The sequence below is a fragment of the Adiantum capillus-veneris genome, chromosome 25, assembly GCF_014529385.1.
Source record: "Adiantum capillus-veneris isolate H3 chromosome 25, ASM1452938v2, whole genome shotgun sequence".
In the NCBI taxonomy this organism is placed as follows: domain Eukaryota; kingdom Viridiplantae; phylum Streptophyta; class Polypodiopsida; order Polypodiales; family Pteridaceae; genus Adiantum; species Adiantum capillus-veneris.
The window spans coordinates 23,486,058-23,504,515 of record NC_140955.1 but is presented as its reverse complement, the minus strand read 5'-3'; the positions used below and the strand labels follow the sequence as shown (position 1 = coordinate 23,504,515).

The window sequence follows — 18,458 nt, the reverse complement described above, 5'->3', positions numbered from 1 at the left end:
TGAGATGTCTGCCTTTGGAAAGCAAACTCATGGCACCTCTCCTCTGTGCTGATGAGCTCGTGGCGAGCCTGTTGCAACTGCTCCTCCAAACAAGGACTGTCTGGATGCTGCTCGTGCATCCTCTGCAAGGAAGCAACGCCCCGTCGGAGAAGCTGCTCCACCTCTCTCGCTGCAGCCAGGCGAGCCGAAGACTCCTAAAGGAAGAGACGACTAAGCTGAGCAAGTCCAGAGGCCACTCTGTCAGCAAGAGAATCCTGTAAGTATGAGCTCTCTGTCCAAAGAGCCTCCACTCGCTCTCTGTGCGCAGAGTCCAGCAAGACCCTGTCAGGGATGCGCCTCCTCTGCCTATCAGTCACTGTGAGGATCACTGGTGCATGGTTCGAAAAGGAAGTCCCACTCAAAATGCCAATAGTCCCACCCAAGTCACAGAAGTGATCACTAGTGTAGAAGCGATCTATCCGAGATAGATTCACTCCTCCCACTTGACGGTCCGAACGAGAGAAGGCGAGGTTGTCAGGTGGCCTCACAAAGCTAGAATGCTGCCACACATCTGAAACTCGCAGTCTCATACATAACCTCTCCCAAGCTGCCAACTCATCTCCATGCACAATAGTATGGCTACCACCAACCCTGTCAGCTGGGTCCTCCAACATGTTGAAGTCTCCCCCAATGCACCACTGCTCTGCCTGCGGCAGAGACTCTGCAATGTGAGCCCAAAACTCTCCACATGCGCTCGCCACATTGGGTTTAAATGTTCAGGAAGCCCATCAGGAAACCTTGAACCTGCATAGTAATCCAATGAGCCCTTCCTGGCACAATAATCCCCCTGCCCACAATGGCCTGCTGCAAAGAGTCCGCAATGGTCATACATACCCCACCCTGGATGCCTCCAGGTCCAAAAGCAGCTGACCAAAAAGTCTCATAGTGGCCACGCAAAATCTGACCACATCGCCGAATGTGGCTCTCACAAAGATGATGCTCCTGCAGCATAAGAATGTCAATCTCACCACCCACAAGGCATCTCTGCAGCTTCTGATGCAGCCGACCTCTTTGACGCTGAAACTGGGGCCCTCTTAATCCTTGCACATCCCATGAGATGATCCTCATGGAGTCGGTGAGAGAAAACAGATGCTGCCAGAGCAGCCAACCTCGCTATTGTTGAGGCCGGTTTAGATAGGGAGTAATCCGCATTCGAACGACCTCTAGACAATCGCGCAAGAAGTGACTGTCCCGCCCAGGCCCAAGCCGAGCGTGCAGCCCGAAGGGCTACATCCTCTGTCCAAGAATCCTCATGCACAAAAACATAACACGGAGGGCACTGAGTGTCAGCAAACAAATGCACCACAATGTTCCTGCAACTCGCTGCATCTGGAGGTGTCACATTGAACTTGGCAAGAGGCCAAAGTGCCTGCACCAGATCTGTCACTGCCAAGTCCCCTGTGTGGTGTGAGAACTCAGTAGCTTGGGTCTGGAGCCAGTCAAGCACTGTGTGGTGGGTCCACTTTGTGAGATCCCTGCCACACAATGGAAAGGAGAAACCCACCGTTGTGTTGAGGGCCTCAATGCCTCTAGCTGCAAGAAAGAGGACGTGGACTCGAAAGCTGGCCTCCTCCAAGTCGCAAGAGGAGTCACCCAAAAACCGAGTGAAGCTGTAGTCGAAGTAGTCCCAACGTCTGCGAATGTCGAAGCTGGTCAGACCTCTAGGGACCGTTGCAAAGGGAGAAGTGAGCACCAAAAAAAGCGGCCTCAGGTGGGGCTGTCCCTCTCGAGCCACACGGCTCGTAGCGAAAGCACTACCAAGAGAACGCCTTGCGGCAGAAGCGTGTCCAGTACCCTGTGTCTGAGGAGGAATGGCGGAAGGGTCGGGAGACGAGGCTGAGGGCCCCATCGGGGAGGGGCGGGAGGCGAAGGTGGAGGTGGTGGGGAGGAGGCGGGGCGGCAGCGGCGGCTGAGGGAGGAGGAGGCGTTGGTGGAGGAACTGAAGTGGACGGGGCCTCCTCAGGCAAGTCCTGCTGCTGCTGAGCTGCAGAAGGTCCAGGAGGAGCAGTGGGTTGAGCTCTCCCCTGACGGCGGCGGTCACGCACCTGCTGCCAACCATCAGCTGGCTGATCACTAGTCTCTGTCGATGTACCAGCCTGTGCATCCTGTGTATCTGGCTGCTTGGCATGCTCAACCTTGGGAGGCTGCGCATGCACTGTGGGTCGAGGTCTCCTGCGAGAACAGGACTTTGCCATATGGCTCATTTGCGTGCAAATGAAACACTGGTTCGAGAGACCTGAATACTCCACACTCTGTCCGATCCATCTCCCACTCACCCTAGGCAGCAGTACCACTTTGGGGAGGGAGTGCGTGTCACGAATGAGAACCCACGTGGACTTGCGGCCTTGGCCACAACTGAAGCTGCCGTGCGTGGAGATTCCAGAACTGTCCCGAACATGGAACCAATCCTGGGTAGGAGGGGATGGTACTCTCGCCTCAGGCCTAGGAAACAGACCGAAATCGGCAAGTCTGCCTCCTCCTCGAGCACATCTGTTGTAGGGTCAAAACCGTGATGCCAACGTCAGAAGTAAGCTCGAGCTGCTCTGATGCCGAGTGGGCTCATGGAAATCACCTTGGTCGTCATATCTGCAGACTCGAACTCGACCTGGTAGTACCCTCTCCCGAGGATCTGGGCATCGGTGATCTTGCCCACATCGGAGAGACGACGGGCTTGTAGTAAATCCTGAACCTCGCCCCGAGTGGGCTGAGTGCCAATGATCGTACAGATAATCGAAGTGGCTTGCAAGCGCTCCACTTCGGCCATCAAGCTCGCTTGCTCTTCTGGCGAAAGAGCAAGTCGAAGGGTCGCTCCGCAGTGTCGGATGAGGGGGCTTCAGTGGAGTCCCTCTGAGGTGGAGCAGAAGCCACCATTCTGTGTCTATTGCTGAGTCGAAGAGGGCGAAAATGATGCGAAGCTCCCAGAAGGTTGCAGGGCTCCTGTGAGCTTAACAGAGAGGATGGGGGGGGGGGGGAGGTGAAAAAATGAATGCGGGAATGCAAGGGGGGACGGGGGGGGCTGAGGCGGGAGAGCTAGGGGCGGGCGGGCGGGCTGAATGTGGGATGGGGTAGGCTGAAGGCTGAAGGCGGGGGCTGAGGGCTGGGCGGGCTGCACGCTGACTGTTGGCTGGCTGCACAGAGTGCAGTGCGGGGCTGCGCGAGAGGGGGGGGGGGGGGGGGGGGGGGGGGGGGGGGGGGGGGGGAGAGCGATGGCGAGGAGAGGGGCTGCAAGAAACGTGCGTAGAGGGAGGGGGTGGAGGCAGCGGCAGCGAGCTCGTCGGCACAGCTGATCTTCTACTCACCAGCATTGTACATTTGCTTCTTATTGTTTGATAGTGGTATCAGAGCAAGGTCCTCTCTCTTTTTCTAGAAAGAGGGACGGTGTCACAAAGTGATGACGTGGTGGACAGCAGGAACCCTAAAATTCTTACAAACCCTAATTTCTGCCAGAAACCCTAATTTCCGGAAATCGCGGAGGCTAAAATAAAAATAAAAATGATGAGTGATGCGAATCTTGCTTTTTCTTCATGCCATGAGAAAGAGAGAGAACTTGCTTTTTTTAAAACAGAAAAGAGACTCTCTAAGAGAGAGAGAGAACTGATGCTTTTTATTTTTAAAAGCTTTTGGGGCTCTGCTTTTGGGCATCCCTTGTACCTTTAAATACGTGGTGAGGGCTTCACTTCTCAGAGCATCTGGACGCAGAGTCTGAGAGTGAAACCCTAGCCACACTCTTGTACTTTGATCTGATTAATATAAAAAGAAATACTGAAAGGGGCGCCAGTCTTTGGGGCCAATATCTCTAGGCACGGAACTCCGCCGGGCCAGTGCAAATCTATTGTGATCTATGAATTGTTTTGAAGTGGTTATTTGGTGTTGTCGCGGTTGATTCTTGACTTGGAGTGTCCAAGTCTATTACAGTGGTATCGGAGCACGGCCGATTTCTCTTCTACGGGAAATCCGATCTCCGAATTTTTTTTCCGCGGCACCTATGGCTTTAGGCAATGATCAGTCGACTCCCTCTACATCTGGAGATGCGGGCAGGGATCACAACGAAGATTCCGGCAGAGAGTATGGCCCGCCTTGGCCTACTTAGGTGGAGCGGCGAGAGATGGAGCGTCGTCAATTGATTGGCGATGCAACAAAAATGATGCTCAATTTTGCCAAGGACTCGAAGATGGCAAAATATATGAACCAGACCTCTTTGGAAGAGGTACAGACGGAGTGGCAGAGAACCACAACACCACTCTCGAAACCCGCTCTCAAGAAACCTTTTGCCTCCAAGAAAATATACGGAGAAGGAACTGGAGAACGTGGTTGATGCATGGATTGCTCAGCTTTTCGACGTGCAAAAGAAAGGCAAAAAGCACGGCAAAAAGCAGAAGAAAGGCACTGATGTCCCGGGATATTTGGGTCGTCGGTCGACATTTGACAAGGCAAAGAAATTGAAGAAGCGCGTCAAGTTTGAAGACCTACCCAGTTCTTCTTCTTACAGTTCTTCTAGCTCTTCAGACTCGAGCGAAGAAGACAGGAAAAGCAAAAAGCGAAGCAAGAAACAACGCCTCGGAAAGGGCAAGAAAAAGGCAAGGAAGTCTAAGTCTCGCCCAGTGAGTGACACTTCTACAGAGGACTCGTCTACGGACAGTTCAGACTCTGACAACGGAAACTTTTATGCGAACAAGAAGAATTTTACAAAGCCAACCAGTATGACTTTCTCGAAGATAAAAGCAAGAAAGTTCGAGAGTTTAAGGAAGGTGGCCAAGCACTTAAGTTTGATACTTTTTCGGGATACTCCGATGCTTCGAAGGCTTTGTCTTTTATACAACAGTTTGACATCGCTTTCGCGGGAGGACGCTATTCAGAGCACTCCAAGATTCGGAGAGCTGCCTCTTATTTTAAGGGGAATGCTCGTACTTGGTGGTCCACGCTTCTCTTAAGCAAGACTGTGCCGGTTACATGGCTGAAATTTAAGAAGCTTTTTATTTCTTCTTGGTTGATGCAAGAATATGAACGAGATGTACGAGCTTCTTGGAACCATCTTCGGATGACCAAGAAAGATACAATCAATGCTTATTGTGAAAGATTTTGGAGCTCTTTTCTACCCGCCTCTTCATTCAAGAAGATCTCATTCAAAGAACAGATTGAGCGGTTTACCTTGGGTCTACCTACAGAGATCCGAGATCACTGCTTGGAACAGAAGTCAGCTTCTATTCAGGAGTTGATGAGTCATGCGAAGCGGGGCTTTGCCAGAGTGAATGGCAGTCTGACCTACCCCACAGATGAGGCCATGACACAACGAGCCGAACAGACTTCTGGGAATGAAAGTAGAAAGAAAAAGAGCAACCCAGAGAAAAAGGATGCACGACCCAAGCTTACTCCTGAGGAGAGAGCTCGCTTCATTAGAGAGGGGAAGTGCTTTGGATGCGGGGAACATGGACATATATCCGCGAAGTGCCCTAAAAAGGCACAGAAAGAATAGAATGATAAAGACGACGACAGGCCTGAGAGTTCGAGAGCTGCTGAGGAACGTGGCAGAAAAGACAGATAGAAAATCAGAACTGGTACCACATGGCGTGGGACCTGCACCGAATCTAATGAATGAAAGTACAAACTTTGCCGCTTTTGGGGCAAAGTGAACGATCAGGAAGCTCTTTTGAAGGAGCCAAGGCCACCTTCTTTTCACTTGGAATTGGCGGCTCGATTTGGAATTACGCCCGACAGACTGATGCCACAGGCGGAGGTAGTTCGACTGGCACCCGGATGGGATGTTGCCATTACACCGAGCATTGGCAAACTTTGTTTGCAATGACAGGGGTGTTCAGGGCACGCGAGTGACGTTCTACTCAGGATCCCTTGGTACCACAAGAACTACGCCGTGGTTGACTACTGGGCCGAGAAAGCAACTTTGATAAATGAAGGGCTTAGAGATTGTACCTGATGAACTTCAGTTTCTTACTCATTCTTTTGGGAGAGAAGTGAACGATGGATAAAGGTTGAATATGTTTTGACGTGATCAAAAGAACGCCAAGATTTTTCTCCACACTCATGCCGATTGCTTTTCAGAGGGCCTGAAGATCATACCATTGATCTGATACCTGGAAGCACGTCACCGAATCGGCCACCTTACCGTGTGAGCTGAGTACAGAATGAAAAGATTATGACCCCATTGAAAGATTATGACCCCAGTGAAAAGTACAGAATGAAAAGATTATGACCCCAGTGAAAGACCTCTTGGAAAAGGGTCTTGTCCAGCCTAGTACTTCACCGTATTGCTCTCCAGTGTTGTTAGTTTTGAAGAAAGACGGATCTTGGAGAATGTGCATCGATTATAGCACTCTCAACGAAATCACCATCAAGAACAGATTTCCGATTCCTAGGATCGATGATATACTCGACAGGTTACAGGGATCCTCGTGCTTTAGCAGGATTGACTTGAAGAGTGGATATCATTATATCAGGATAGCGCCAGGAGATGTCTACAAGACAGCTTTTCAGACGACTTTTGGGTTATTTGAGTTTTTGGTGATGCCTGTTGGCTTAACCAATGCTCCTGCGACATTTAACCGGATGATGGACAGGATTTTTTGAGAGTACAGGCTATTTGTTGACACTTTCTTTGACGACATCATTGTTTTCTCCAAGAATGAGGCAGAACACAGAGATCGTCTGCTTCAAGTCTTTCAGGCATTACGAGACCACAAGTTAGTGATTAATGCAAAGAAAAGTGAATTTTTCCTACTAGTGATACACTTTTTGGGACACATTGTGTCAGCACAGCAGGAGTGCAAATGGACCCGGCCAAGATAGAGACTATCCGTGATTGGCCCGATTTGAGGAATGTCCATGAAGTTAGAAGCTTCTTGGGACTGTGTTCGTACTACAGGCGGTTCATACGAAAGTTTGCAAAGGTTGCTTCCCCTTTGCATACCTTGACACAAAAAGGAGTACCTTTTTTGTGGGGATCCACAGAGGTGATTGCCTTTCGGACATTGAAAGAGAAATTGACTACGGGACCTATTTTGACTTTGCCGGACTTGCAGAAGTCATTTGAAGTATATTGTGATGCTTGTGGTCGTAGTCTGGGTGCGGTCTTGATGCAAGAAGGCCATGTCATAGCTTACGAGAACCGTTTGTTCTCTAGGCCGGAGATGACATCACATATCTATGAGAAAGAGCTTTTGGCGGTTATCCATGCTCTTACTCAGTGGCGGAATTACCTACTCGGAGCGGATTTTACTGTCTTTACAGACCATCAGAGTTTGCGCTACTTCTTGTCACAGAAGCAGCTTTCGGAAAAGCAGATGCGGTGGGCGAACATCTTGTCACAGTTCCACTTCTAGATTGTCCATGTGCAGGGACAAAAGAATGTGGTGGCAGATGCTGTGTCTCGAAAACCGTTGGTTCTGGCTATTTCCGCGATACATCATAGAAGCTTCAAGGATATGGTCGATCAGTATGCCACAGATACAGATTTTGTAGATATTTTCACATGGATACGGGATGGGGAGGCAGTAGCTGGATACTCCCTTCGGGAAGGCTACTTGATGAAAAAGACTATGTTGTGCGTTACACAACTGTTGAGGGAAAAGGTTATGATTGAATGCCACTGTCCACCTTTTACGGGTCACCGCGGCATTGCTACCACCATGAAAGGGGTAGAGAGATACTTCTTTTGGCCGTGACTCAAAAAGGACGTGGAAGAGTTGTGCGCAGTATGCTAGAAGGTCAAGTTTGACATGCATAAGGCACAGGGATTGTTACACCCTTTACCCATACCGACCCACCCCTGGGAAAGTATTGCAATGGATTTCATTTTTGATCTCCCAAGAACACAGAAGGATCACGATGATTTTCTGATTACATGGCACGTCTGAGACGATTGTCTCCAACAGAGACCCCAGATTTATGAGTTTGTTTTGGAAGGCAATTCGGGAGAACATTGGCACGCGGTTGCAGTTCTCGTCATCGTTCCACTTGCAGATTGACGGGCAATTTGAGATTGCCAATTCAATGATTTTAGACTTATTGAAGTCTTGTATCTCGGATCAGAAGACTCAAGGGGAAAAGAACTTACCTTTGGTGGAATTTGCCTACAATAACACGATACACTCTTTGACGGGGAAGACGCCAGGTGAGATTGTTGAAAGTGCTGCGAAGGTTCCATCCTTCCTGCGCACGAAAGATTAGATATTGGAAGCGGAAGAATATTCGTGAGATTTGGATACGGCTTTTGCCAAGGTTCGCGAGACTTTGCAGGAGTCTCAAGAACGACAGAAAAAGGCAGCGGATCGCCATCGTCGCGACTTGAAATTGAAGGAGGATGATTGGGTGCTCTTACGTTTTGAGAAGGCACGCCTACGAAAGAAAAAAGGGAAAGGAGAGGCTTTTTCCAAAGCTTAGTATGCGATACTACGGACCTTTCTAGATTACTGAAAAGATAAATGATGTCTCCTTCCGATTGAAACTGCCAGATACTTGGAGGATTCACAATGCATTGCATGTGAGTCTCTTGAAACTTGTTAAGGGTGATGTGCCTGATGATGGGGAGCCTGATGAGCAACCCGAAGTGGAAGAAAACGAGGAGATCCTTGTTTCTAAACAGATTTTGGCACATAACGATACAAAGAAAGGTAAAGTCCAAAGGCGGTTCTTGGTTAAGTTTAAGAACTTTCCTGCATTTGATGCGAAGTGGATGGAGGAGGAGGACCTAGCAAATACTCCTCGGATTGTGAAACTTTACCTCGATGTTTTGGTTTAGCATAGTCTACTCCAAATGGAACCCAGAATTCAGCTTGGCCGGAGATCTGGTGCAGTGGGATGCACAAGAGGGGAGTCACTAAGCTCCCTTGTCAATAGATGCCTTGATTCTGATACTAAAGTCACTGATGTCTCTTTGAGCTTCAGGGATATTGAGAGCTGACAGTATTCTGCTGGATGACTTTATGAAATGGAATTCCTGATAATGATACTGATTTGTTCTTGACTTCTTGTGAGTGCAGGAACTGATAGACGAAATGACTGCAGCATTTTGGTCTGATTGATCTCGAATAGACATGGTTGCAATAGGGGTTAGTCAATCGGACATCGATGAGGTCCCGATTGGACCTAGATGTGATTGCTAGCTACATTGCCGATAAATCATGGTCTAAGATCCGAATGAATGTTGAATGTCATGTGATGTTTGGTGATGTCCTGTGATGTCGTGTGATGTGGCTGTCGATTTTGTACATGTGCTAGATGTGTGTTCCTAGTACGTAGGTACTAACAGTCAGTGTCTGCTAAGACGGTTTATGGCTTTTGTCGGTTTTGCAGGCGTAATCGCGGTTGATTACAATGCTTTCAAGAGGGGGGTATGTCACAAAGTGATGATGTGGCGGACAACAAAAACCCTAATTTTTGCCAGAAACCCTAATTTCCGGAAATCGCGGAGGCTAAAAAATAAAATAAAATGATGAGCGATGTGAATCTTGCTTTTTCTCCATGCCATGAGAAAGAGAGAGAACTTGCTTTTTTTAAACAAAAAAGAGACTCTCTAAGAGAGAGAGAGAGAGAGAGAGAGAGAGAGAGAGAGAGAGAGAGAGAGAACTGATGCTTTTTATTTTTAAAAGCTTTTGGGGCTTTGCTTTTGGGCATCCCTTGTACCTTTAAATACGTGGTGAGGGCTTCACTTCTTAGAGCATCTGGACGCAGAGTCTGAGAGTGAAACCCTAGCCACACTCTTGTACTTTGATCTGATTAATATAAAAAGAAATACCGAAAAGGGCGCCAGTCTTTGGGGCCAATATCTCTAGGCACGGAACTCCGCCGGGCCAGTGCAAATCTATTGTGATCTGTGAATTGTTTTGAAGTGGTTATTTGGTGCTGTCGCAGTTGATTCTTGACTTGGAGTGTCCAAGTCTGTTACAGACGGTTCTTGGTAGAGAGTCCTAATGGTAGGACAAGAAGAGGAACTTGCTCTTTTGGAGCAGCAAATGGCGGAGATGCAAGTGACACTCTCCTTGCCACAAGTACAACTCCTCTTCACGACCCTTAGGAATGGGAAAGGAGATTGAAGCAACACCTCACGATGTTCAAATGCCCCCTCAAGATATTCAAAATCCTTCTAAACGTTAGAGAAACATCTGAGAATCCTACCCTTTCTCTATTTGGCAAACAAGAAGTCCACTTCTCCTCTATTGGCCATTCACCGAATTACTTTGTTTCGAGTAAACGGGAAGAAGGTTCGAAGAAGCAAGAAGATCCTATTTTGTGAAGGGAGAACTGAGCTTTGAGGAATCCTATTCATAAGGATTCTTGCGTTATCTAGAAGAACAAGCACTCTCACCATCACTCGAAGAAGAATAATCAAAAAACTTTTAAGATAGACAACAAAGATATTAAGCTCGAATATTACAAGGGCTAGTGAGGTTTAGATAAAGCACTCTTTTATCTGGCAATTTGAAATTGCTCTCGCCAAAGATAAGTTCAATCAAAAATTGCTCTCGCCAAAGATAATTTCAAAGAACGCTCCAAACTACGCTATGTCCGTATGTACTTTAGAGACATAGCTAACAATTGGTGGCTCACAATGATACTTGAGGGACGACAACGGAAGACATTGGAGGACTTCAAAACCGATTTCTATACACAGATCCTACGAAATGGTTCCCAGAAAGATGTTAAGAAAGAACAGGATTGGCTCTCTCAAAAGGAGTATGAGTCGGTATCCACTTATGTGGATAAATTCTGGGAAGTTTTGCTCTAAGTAACTCCCTTGATGAAGATTTTTGATGAGGGGAAGATGCAAAAGTTTGAATCCTGTCTTTAGACTTCTCTTCAGAAAAGCAGCAAGCTCTATCCTCATGATACCTTATAGATTATGGAATTGGCGTTGATTGCCGAAGGACTCCACTCTTTAAGGGAACTCCCCATATGGAGGAGTTCAATGTCCATGAGGCCACCCTATTTACTCTCTTCTTTGAAGGGGTCAAGATGGAATTAAAGAGGCAAAGTGCTTAGGGCCACCCCGGCCGTGGGCCGGGGGGGGGGGGGGGTGTATGTTGAAAACTGGACCGGCGGAAGGGTTAGGGTTAGATTATGACAAAAAAGGTAATCACAAGACCTTATGGCTCCAAAAGGTTGACACTACCTCCACAAGTGCCTAGAGATGGTAGACATCCATCCTCATTTGCACTCTGGACGGAGAGAGAGAGAGAGAGAGAGAGAGAGAGAGAGAGAGAGAGAGAGAGAGAGAGAGAGAGAGAGAGAGAGAGAGAGAGAGAGAGAGAGAAGAAAAAAGGGGGGGGGGAGGGGAGACGAAGGGAGAGATGGGGAGGGAGAGCATCTTAGGAAATCTGCTTGCTGGATTTGTTCCCTTGAGCTTGTAGTCAACGGGCTAGCCTCTACCACAAGGGTCAGTGTCCCATACCACCAAGCTCACACCGATATGGGTATTCTTGTAGAGCTGCCAAGGGCCTAGAGTCCAAGTGTGGTGATCTCACAGTATGTCTCACAAATGAGACCTCTTTTTATAGGGCTCACCTAAGAGTTGGCCATGTTCACACTTGACCGGACATAGTCGTTGGTCTCCAATATTGCCAGCAACATTGTAAGTCCTGCAACTCCTCGCTATGAGTAGACTTTGAACTTTTCCAAACGCTTCAAAGCATCATCCACTATGTATATGTAGACTTCTTCTTTTGCATCCCCATCATGACAACTCTCCTCAACATTCTTTTTTTTTTGGTGCCATCGTCAATGAACTTCAAGGTCGCTAACCAATCCTCCGTAGACAAGTACAAATCTGGCTTCAAGGATGCAAGCAACCTCCCATGAAAAGGGATCTCCAATCTCCTCTGCAAGGGCAGATAAACCAGCTGAAAATGGTCCAAAATCACCCCCCAGTGCCACATAAAAGTCTCCAACCGGCTTGCTGAAAATTTGCAAAGGTACCGGGCACAAATCGTTCACTTGAATGACCTTTTGGTCTTCAGAACGCCAGGCTGATCTCATTCAACTCCACACTGAAAATCAGCAACACTCCTCGGTCGTCTATCAGCTGAAAAACTCATGTACACAAGGGTTCATTGCAACCGAAATGCAACAAAGACATAGCAGCCCTTTCTTGATGCAAAAACGCTGGTTCAATAGTGCTCTCTGTGCCAAAAACGGGGCTGCCACTTGCCGGCATGCTGGCTGAAAAATGCAGCCACAATCAACAATTCCCCATGCTCTGGATCCACTAGAGAGAGCCGCAAGTCTATGGGTGGCTACTGTGTCAAGTTATTCTCAGCAAAGAAGATGATATTACGACGATGAAAACAGGAGATGAGAGAGCATACCCAAGCAGAAGAAGTCGTAAATCTTTCTGCAAATCATAGGGCAAAAAGCGGATCTACTTGAATTGTTTGTTGTTCAAAAAGTACCATCTCTAAATGTCTTTGGGACGTATTTTTTCGTACATAACAAATGTTTCGAAATGGAAAAACGTACAGTATGTACGGATCTGTACAGTACACATCGTACAGATCCACGTTCCTACAAGTTTTGATTTGAAAAGAAAAAGGGTTTGATTCAGCACAATTCTTCACCTTTTTGTTCCGCAATGCTACTTGTGTAGAAGAAAGACGAATGGTGGAGAGGTGTATAGATTACGGGGCTCTTAATAAGATTACCATCAACAACAAGTTTTCAATACCAAGGATCGATGAAATACTTGATAGATCAGAGGGTTCTACTTGTTTCAGTAGGATGGATTTTAAAAGTTGCTATCATGAGATTAGGATTGCTCGTGGATATGTATACAAGACCGGGTTCAAGACATCCTTCGGATTGTACAAGGTGTTGGTGATGCGATCTAGCCTCACAAATGCTCCTGCAATGTTCACCAGGATGATGGATTGGATCTTTGAAGAGCATAGACAATTTAAGTGGATAGTCTCATTTGTGTGGGGATGGGGGGACACAACGTGCTCCATATATTGATACCTAGTTTCACACCTAAAATTGGGTTTTCATGTGTGAGTGCAGATTTTACAACATCTAGTTTCTCTTAGTGATGTGGCTGATGATCACATATTGTATGGTTCTTGGTAGACGACTTAGGGTATCCAATATGTGCTTCCTCTTTGCAGTCAAAAGTAGTTTTTCAATTTGGGAATCTTTCGTACTGTTTTTTTCTCCCTGTTTTTTCGATTGAAAGAGCTTTTATGTGAAGGACACGAGTAGATGGTTGTTTATGCTCACGAGGCAATTGCTTTTTCTATCAAAGTTCATCCACATTGTTTCAAGCATTTTTTTCACTAGGAATTTTGAAACACTTGCACTGTTGTGCTTTAATAGGTACTGAAATCATGCATTTGGATGGAGAAAGCCAAGATGCTATTGATGATGGCGAAGAGACCATGGAAGAGAAGCTAAAAGCTCTAGGGATTATGCCAGACGAAGGGGAGGAGGAAGAAGAAAAACAAGGTTCTGTAGCTCCACTCAAGGCAGATTCTTTGCAAGTACTAATGACACAGGCACTGGAATCTTACGATAAGGCTCTCCTTAAGCAGTGCCTTTCTGTGACAGACAACAAGGTAACACTTAAAAGCTTGCTAGTTCAGGAATGTTGTATGGGACATTTGCCTTATAACATTGGCTAACTATTTCTGGTCAATGGTACAAACTTGGCTTGCTATTTATTCAGATCATTGTAAAGACTGTACAAATGCTAAATCCCTCAGTTGCTGCTAAATTTCTCCAAATGTCAGTTGATAACCTTGATTTAAGGTAAGAGTTCGGTTACCAGCGCAATGTGCATATTAGAGCAGTAAGATGATGTCGGTTCAGGATTTTCAGTTATGGTTGCTGTGTTATCATATTTCAGAACAGGAAGAGCTCTTGTACTGGTCCCTTGGATAAAAGCTGTCTTACTCTACCATGCGTCATACATTATGTCAAGTCCTTCAATACAACCAATTTTGAGCTCTCTTTACCAGGTATTTATTGGGGATTCTTCAATTTGTAATGACTCGTCCGTCCTTCAAATAAGAGTGAGGTCTCTTGAGTATGCTCAGTTTACAGCATACAGTATGCTCTGGTGTAAGTTTTTGTAGGGGTCAATACGGATCTCTAGCTTTTGCTCCAATCCCTTGGTGGGGGAACTTCTCATCTAATGGGATTTGCACCAACTTTTTGTAGTGCCTGCCATGATTCATCTTGAGTGCCACAAAGCTTGTATAATGATCCTCTTACAAGAAAGAATGCATCTTTGTCTTGCTCCACATAGAGGTGCCCAAAGTTTACGACTGCTGTGGAAGTGAAAATCGCTATTAGAATTTGAAGTGTTCGATGATAGCTTGCACTTCCCATTATAAATTGCAGATTTCTGAGTAGAGAGGCCTACCCTTAAAAGTTGGAACCAAAGACTCCCAAATTCAAAGTGAGAAATTTGTAACCGCGCTAGGCCATGCTGATGGCATGGCTATCACTTGTCGACGTCCCGCCAAAGTGCTTGTCCAAAAGAACTCGCCAAGTCAACTAGTTCAACGGTCCAGACTTGGGATTCTGGTGTATCATCGACCCCTATACGCTGATACTCCACTGTTGAGGCTACTAGCTGTTACATCCCCCAACATTAGATGCCCTGCCAAGAGTGAACATGGGCAATTCGTAAGTTGGTCTGCGCCCATCCTGATGTCTGGGGCTGGCTACCATCACAGACGGATACACCTGTGTGATGTCCCAAAAACTTCTTTATGTACATGGTTTGGACATTACCAATTTTTTGGTTTTACCACATGTTTCTTGCTGCTTTTGCTTCATACGCAGATTTATTGTTTTTGCATCTCTGCCTATTGCGTATGGCTGCAACTTCTTGGCTTTGCATGGTTGCTGGTGGTTGCCTGTGATGCATGCGTTTCTCTGGTTGCTTGTAAGAGGTGTTCGTGGGTGTATGTTTGCATGATTGCTTGTTTCTGTATGTTTTTTCTGTTTGTTCCCTTGTTTGTTGGAGGCAGTTTTGGCTGGGTTGGAAGCGGTTTGGAGTGGTCTTGGTGGAAGGTTTTGCATCGCCTTCAGCTTCTTTTACAAGTTGAAGATGGCTATAAGCCTTGTTGATCACTGCAAGGGATGGCTAGAGGCTCTCTCTCTCTCCTGGATGTTTGGTGTAGAGTTGCTTTGCAGTGGTGACGTTTATTCCACTGGGATGCGCTGTTTCTATAGCCTTGTAGTCGTGGAGTCTGATATCGGAGATTCTTTGGTGGAGTTATTGGCCTCATGTCGACTTGGGTGGCCTGTTTCTGCTTCAATTCTCTACTACTTTCTTGTCTTACTCCCTTGCTCTTAGTTTTTGTAGTAAGGGCTGCTGTAATGCCTTTGGGCCTGTAATTTCTATTACCCCCCCCCCCCCCCCCCCCCCCCCCCCCCCCCCCCCCCCCCCCACCCAACACACACACACACACACACACACACACACACACACACTTGTCACTTTTTGCTATGGTTTACCTTTTACTTGGAATCAGACCTGACCTGTTCAGTTAAAAAAGCACTCCGTTGGAGGCTTTAAAACTATAACCCCTTTTAGGGCCTAATCTTGCCTTAAAAAAATAATGTTTTAACCTAATTTTGTTAGAAAAATATATCTTAGAATCTTCCTGCACTTAATGACTATAAACCCTCGTTGCTCTGGCATAAACCTCTGAATAAGCCTTGAGTGTAACTTAACCCTAATTGCTTTAGAAATTTGACACACATATATCACTAGCCTCTGTTGAGTGACTATTGGCTTATCCTGCACCTTGTAACTTTTATCTCAAATTGTTTAAGCTACTATAATACTATAACCTCCCTATAGGGATAACTCCTCATCTGCACCATTTAAGCTTATATATAGTATTTATTATTAGATTTCACCTAACCATCAAACACTCTTGTACGGACTAAATATCTTTGTCTGGGGTTACCTCACCCTTAAAAAACCCTTACATAAAGTAAGTTTTTCCATTAAAAAATGTTTTAGGGATCAATCACTTAAGCCTATGGCTCTCCTAGCAGTTTGTTTGAACCATGGAACCTTAGCTTGGTACCATCGTTTGCTTTGGCACTACTACTGGTGGAACCCACCTCGTATTACAACTAGGCTATTCCCCCCCAATAAGTGGGTATGAACAAACCTTTAAGGTATTTTTCAATGGTTTGACAACCCTACCATGATCGGGTACACATCATTCATGGTTGGTTCTCCTACCAAGCAGGTTGAGTGGTGAATTGCCTGGCTTGTCCTTGTCTACTGGCCGCATCCCCGATTTCTCTCTCCCCTGCACCATTGCCATAATCTCAAGTAGGATGTTTAATGCTCACACTCTCCGAACATGGGGCTCCCATCTGTAGACTCATGCCCAGCTTACTATGGTATACCTTCTCTTTCTCTTTCTCTCTCTTTCCTCCATGTGCCTTTGCTATCTACCCCTAATGTCTGGTCTGTGTAGCTATTGTCTTTGTCCCTGCACCGATCTTGTAAGCGAGACTCACGAACAGGCTGACCTGACCTCCTTGTGCTACTATAAACAAGGGGAGGGTTGAATCTTCCCCTCGCTTAGCCTTGAATCTCGTTTTATTTCGCATACTGTTGAGTGAGGGTCGTGGGTTGTAGAAGACAATCCTATTGGACTTAACCAATCTAGCTAAACAATGTTTTTTCAAAAAGTTGCTCTCATGCCACATAATTGGTTATCCACCAATAGCACTTGGATCACACTTGACATTAGCTTGAATTTTCAAAAACTTTCACACAAGTGGTTTATTGTTGGTCTAGATAAGGCCGCTAATTGTCCTACTTATATATGCAAAAGCCTTGCATGGAAGGTTGCTCAATCACGACTGGCTGGTGACGAGTTTACTCTACTTAACCTGTCTCCTAATGATGCCACTAGTATTATCACTGATCACTGTAGGAGTTTTGGCTATTCTCTTGAGGTAGTCAAATGACCTGTGTTATCCCAACTTATAAACACCACAAACATAAATTCCGATGGATTTCAGATGCTTCAAACCCTAAACCTTTACAAGTATTACTAAGGACATTACTTTATGCCCCCCCCCCCCACACACACACACACACACTCACACACACATACACACACACAAAATTAATTTATGCAGGTCATCGATTCAAGGTTGTCAGTTTTTAGACCACACGCGCGCGCAAAAACTGAGAGAGAGAGAGAGAGAGAGAGAGAGAGAATGAGAGAGAATTAATTTGTGCAGGTCATCGATTCAAGGTTGACAGTTTTTAGACCGCTCTTGTCTCTGTCAGGCCGCCTGGATCTTATAATGGCACAGGTAATTTTGCATTTTGCCTCATTGTAACGAAATGCCCCCACTGTAGAATGTAGCTTGTGTGCTTCTGGGAATATATCAATTAAGAAAGTTAATATTGTTTAGGTTGCACGTGCGGAGACAACTCAGCAACAAGAAGTGGCAGCTGCCGTTGTTTACGAGGAAAGTGATGATGAGGGTGAGGTTGAAGATGTTATGAATACCGATTCTGCGGAGGATGCTAGTGATGATAGTGAGGAGGATTCACCTAAGAGTTGGCCATGTTCATCATCGACCCCTATACGCTGATACTCCACTATTGAGGCTACTAGCTGTTACATCCCCCAACATTAGATGCCCTGCCAAGTGTGAACATGGGCTATTCTTAAGCTGGTCCGTGCCCATCCTGATGTCTGGGGCTGGCTACCATCACAGACGGATACACCTGTGGGATGTCCCAAAAAACTTCCTTATGTACATGGTTTGGACATTACCAATTTTTTTTATACTACATGTTTCTTGCTGCTTTTGCTTCATACGCAGGTTTCTTGTTTTTGCATCTCTGCCTGTTGCGTATGGCTGCAACTTCTTGGCTTTGCATGGTTGCTGGTGGTTGCCTGTGATGCATGTCTTTCTCTGGTTGCTTGTGAGGGGTGTTCATGGGTGTATGTTTGCATGATTGCTTGTTTCTGTATGTTTTTTCTGTTTGTTCCCTTGTTTGTTGGAGGCAGGTTTGGCGGGGTTGGAAGCGGTTTGGAGTGGTCTTGGTGGAAGGTTTAGCATCGCCTTCAGCTTCTTTTACAAGTTGAAGATGGCTATAAGCCTTGTTGATCACTGCAAGGGATGGCTAGAGGCTCTCTCTCTCCTGAATGTTTGGTGTAGAGTCGCTTTGCAGTGGTGACGTTTATTCCACGGGGATGCGCTATTCTATAGCCTTGTAGTCGTGGAGTCTGATATCGGAGATTCTTTGGTGGAGTTATTGGCCTCATGTCGCCTTGGGTGGCCTGCTTCTGCTTCAGCTCTCTACTACTTCCTTCTCTTACGCCCTTGCTCTTAGTTTTTGTAGTAAGGGCTGCTGTAATGCCTTTGGGCTTGTAATTTCTATTACGTTATATAGAAGGGTATCATGCCCCCCCCCAACA

General features: G+C 46.3%; 1 protein-coding gene across 4 annotated transcripts in view; it reads left to right on the top strand.

Moving 5' to 3' along the window:
• LOC147424574 (uncharacterized) overlaps positions 1-17,839 on the top strand; it is a 78,587-nt gene extending 60,748 nt beyond the window's left edge. For all 4 annotated transcript variants that reach the window (XM_086499903.1, XM_086499904.1, XM_086499906.1 and 1 more), the window contains 5 exons: positions 13,354-13,592; positions 13,703-13,785; positions 13,883-13,994; positions 17,266-17,340; positions 17,443-17,839. In XM_086499903.1, the coding sequence (XP_086356029.1) occupies positions 13,354-13,592; positions 13,703-13,785; positions 13,883-13,994; positions 17,266-17,340; positions 17,443-17,625 (692 nt within the window). In that variant the 3' untranslated portion in view covers positions 17,626-17,839. The remainder of the gene's footprint in view (positions 1-13,353; positions 13,593-13,702; positions 13,786-13,882; positions 13,995-17,265; positions 17,341-17,442) is intronic.
• The last annotated feature ends 619 nt before the right edge of the window (positions 17,840-18,458 follow it).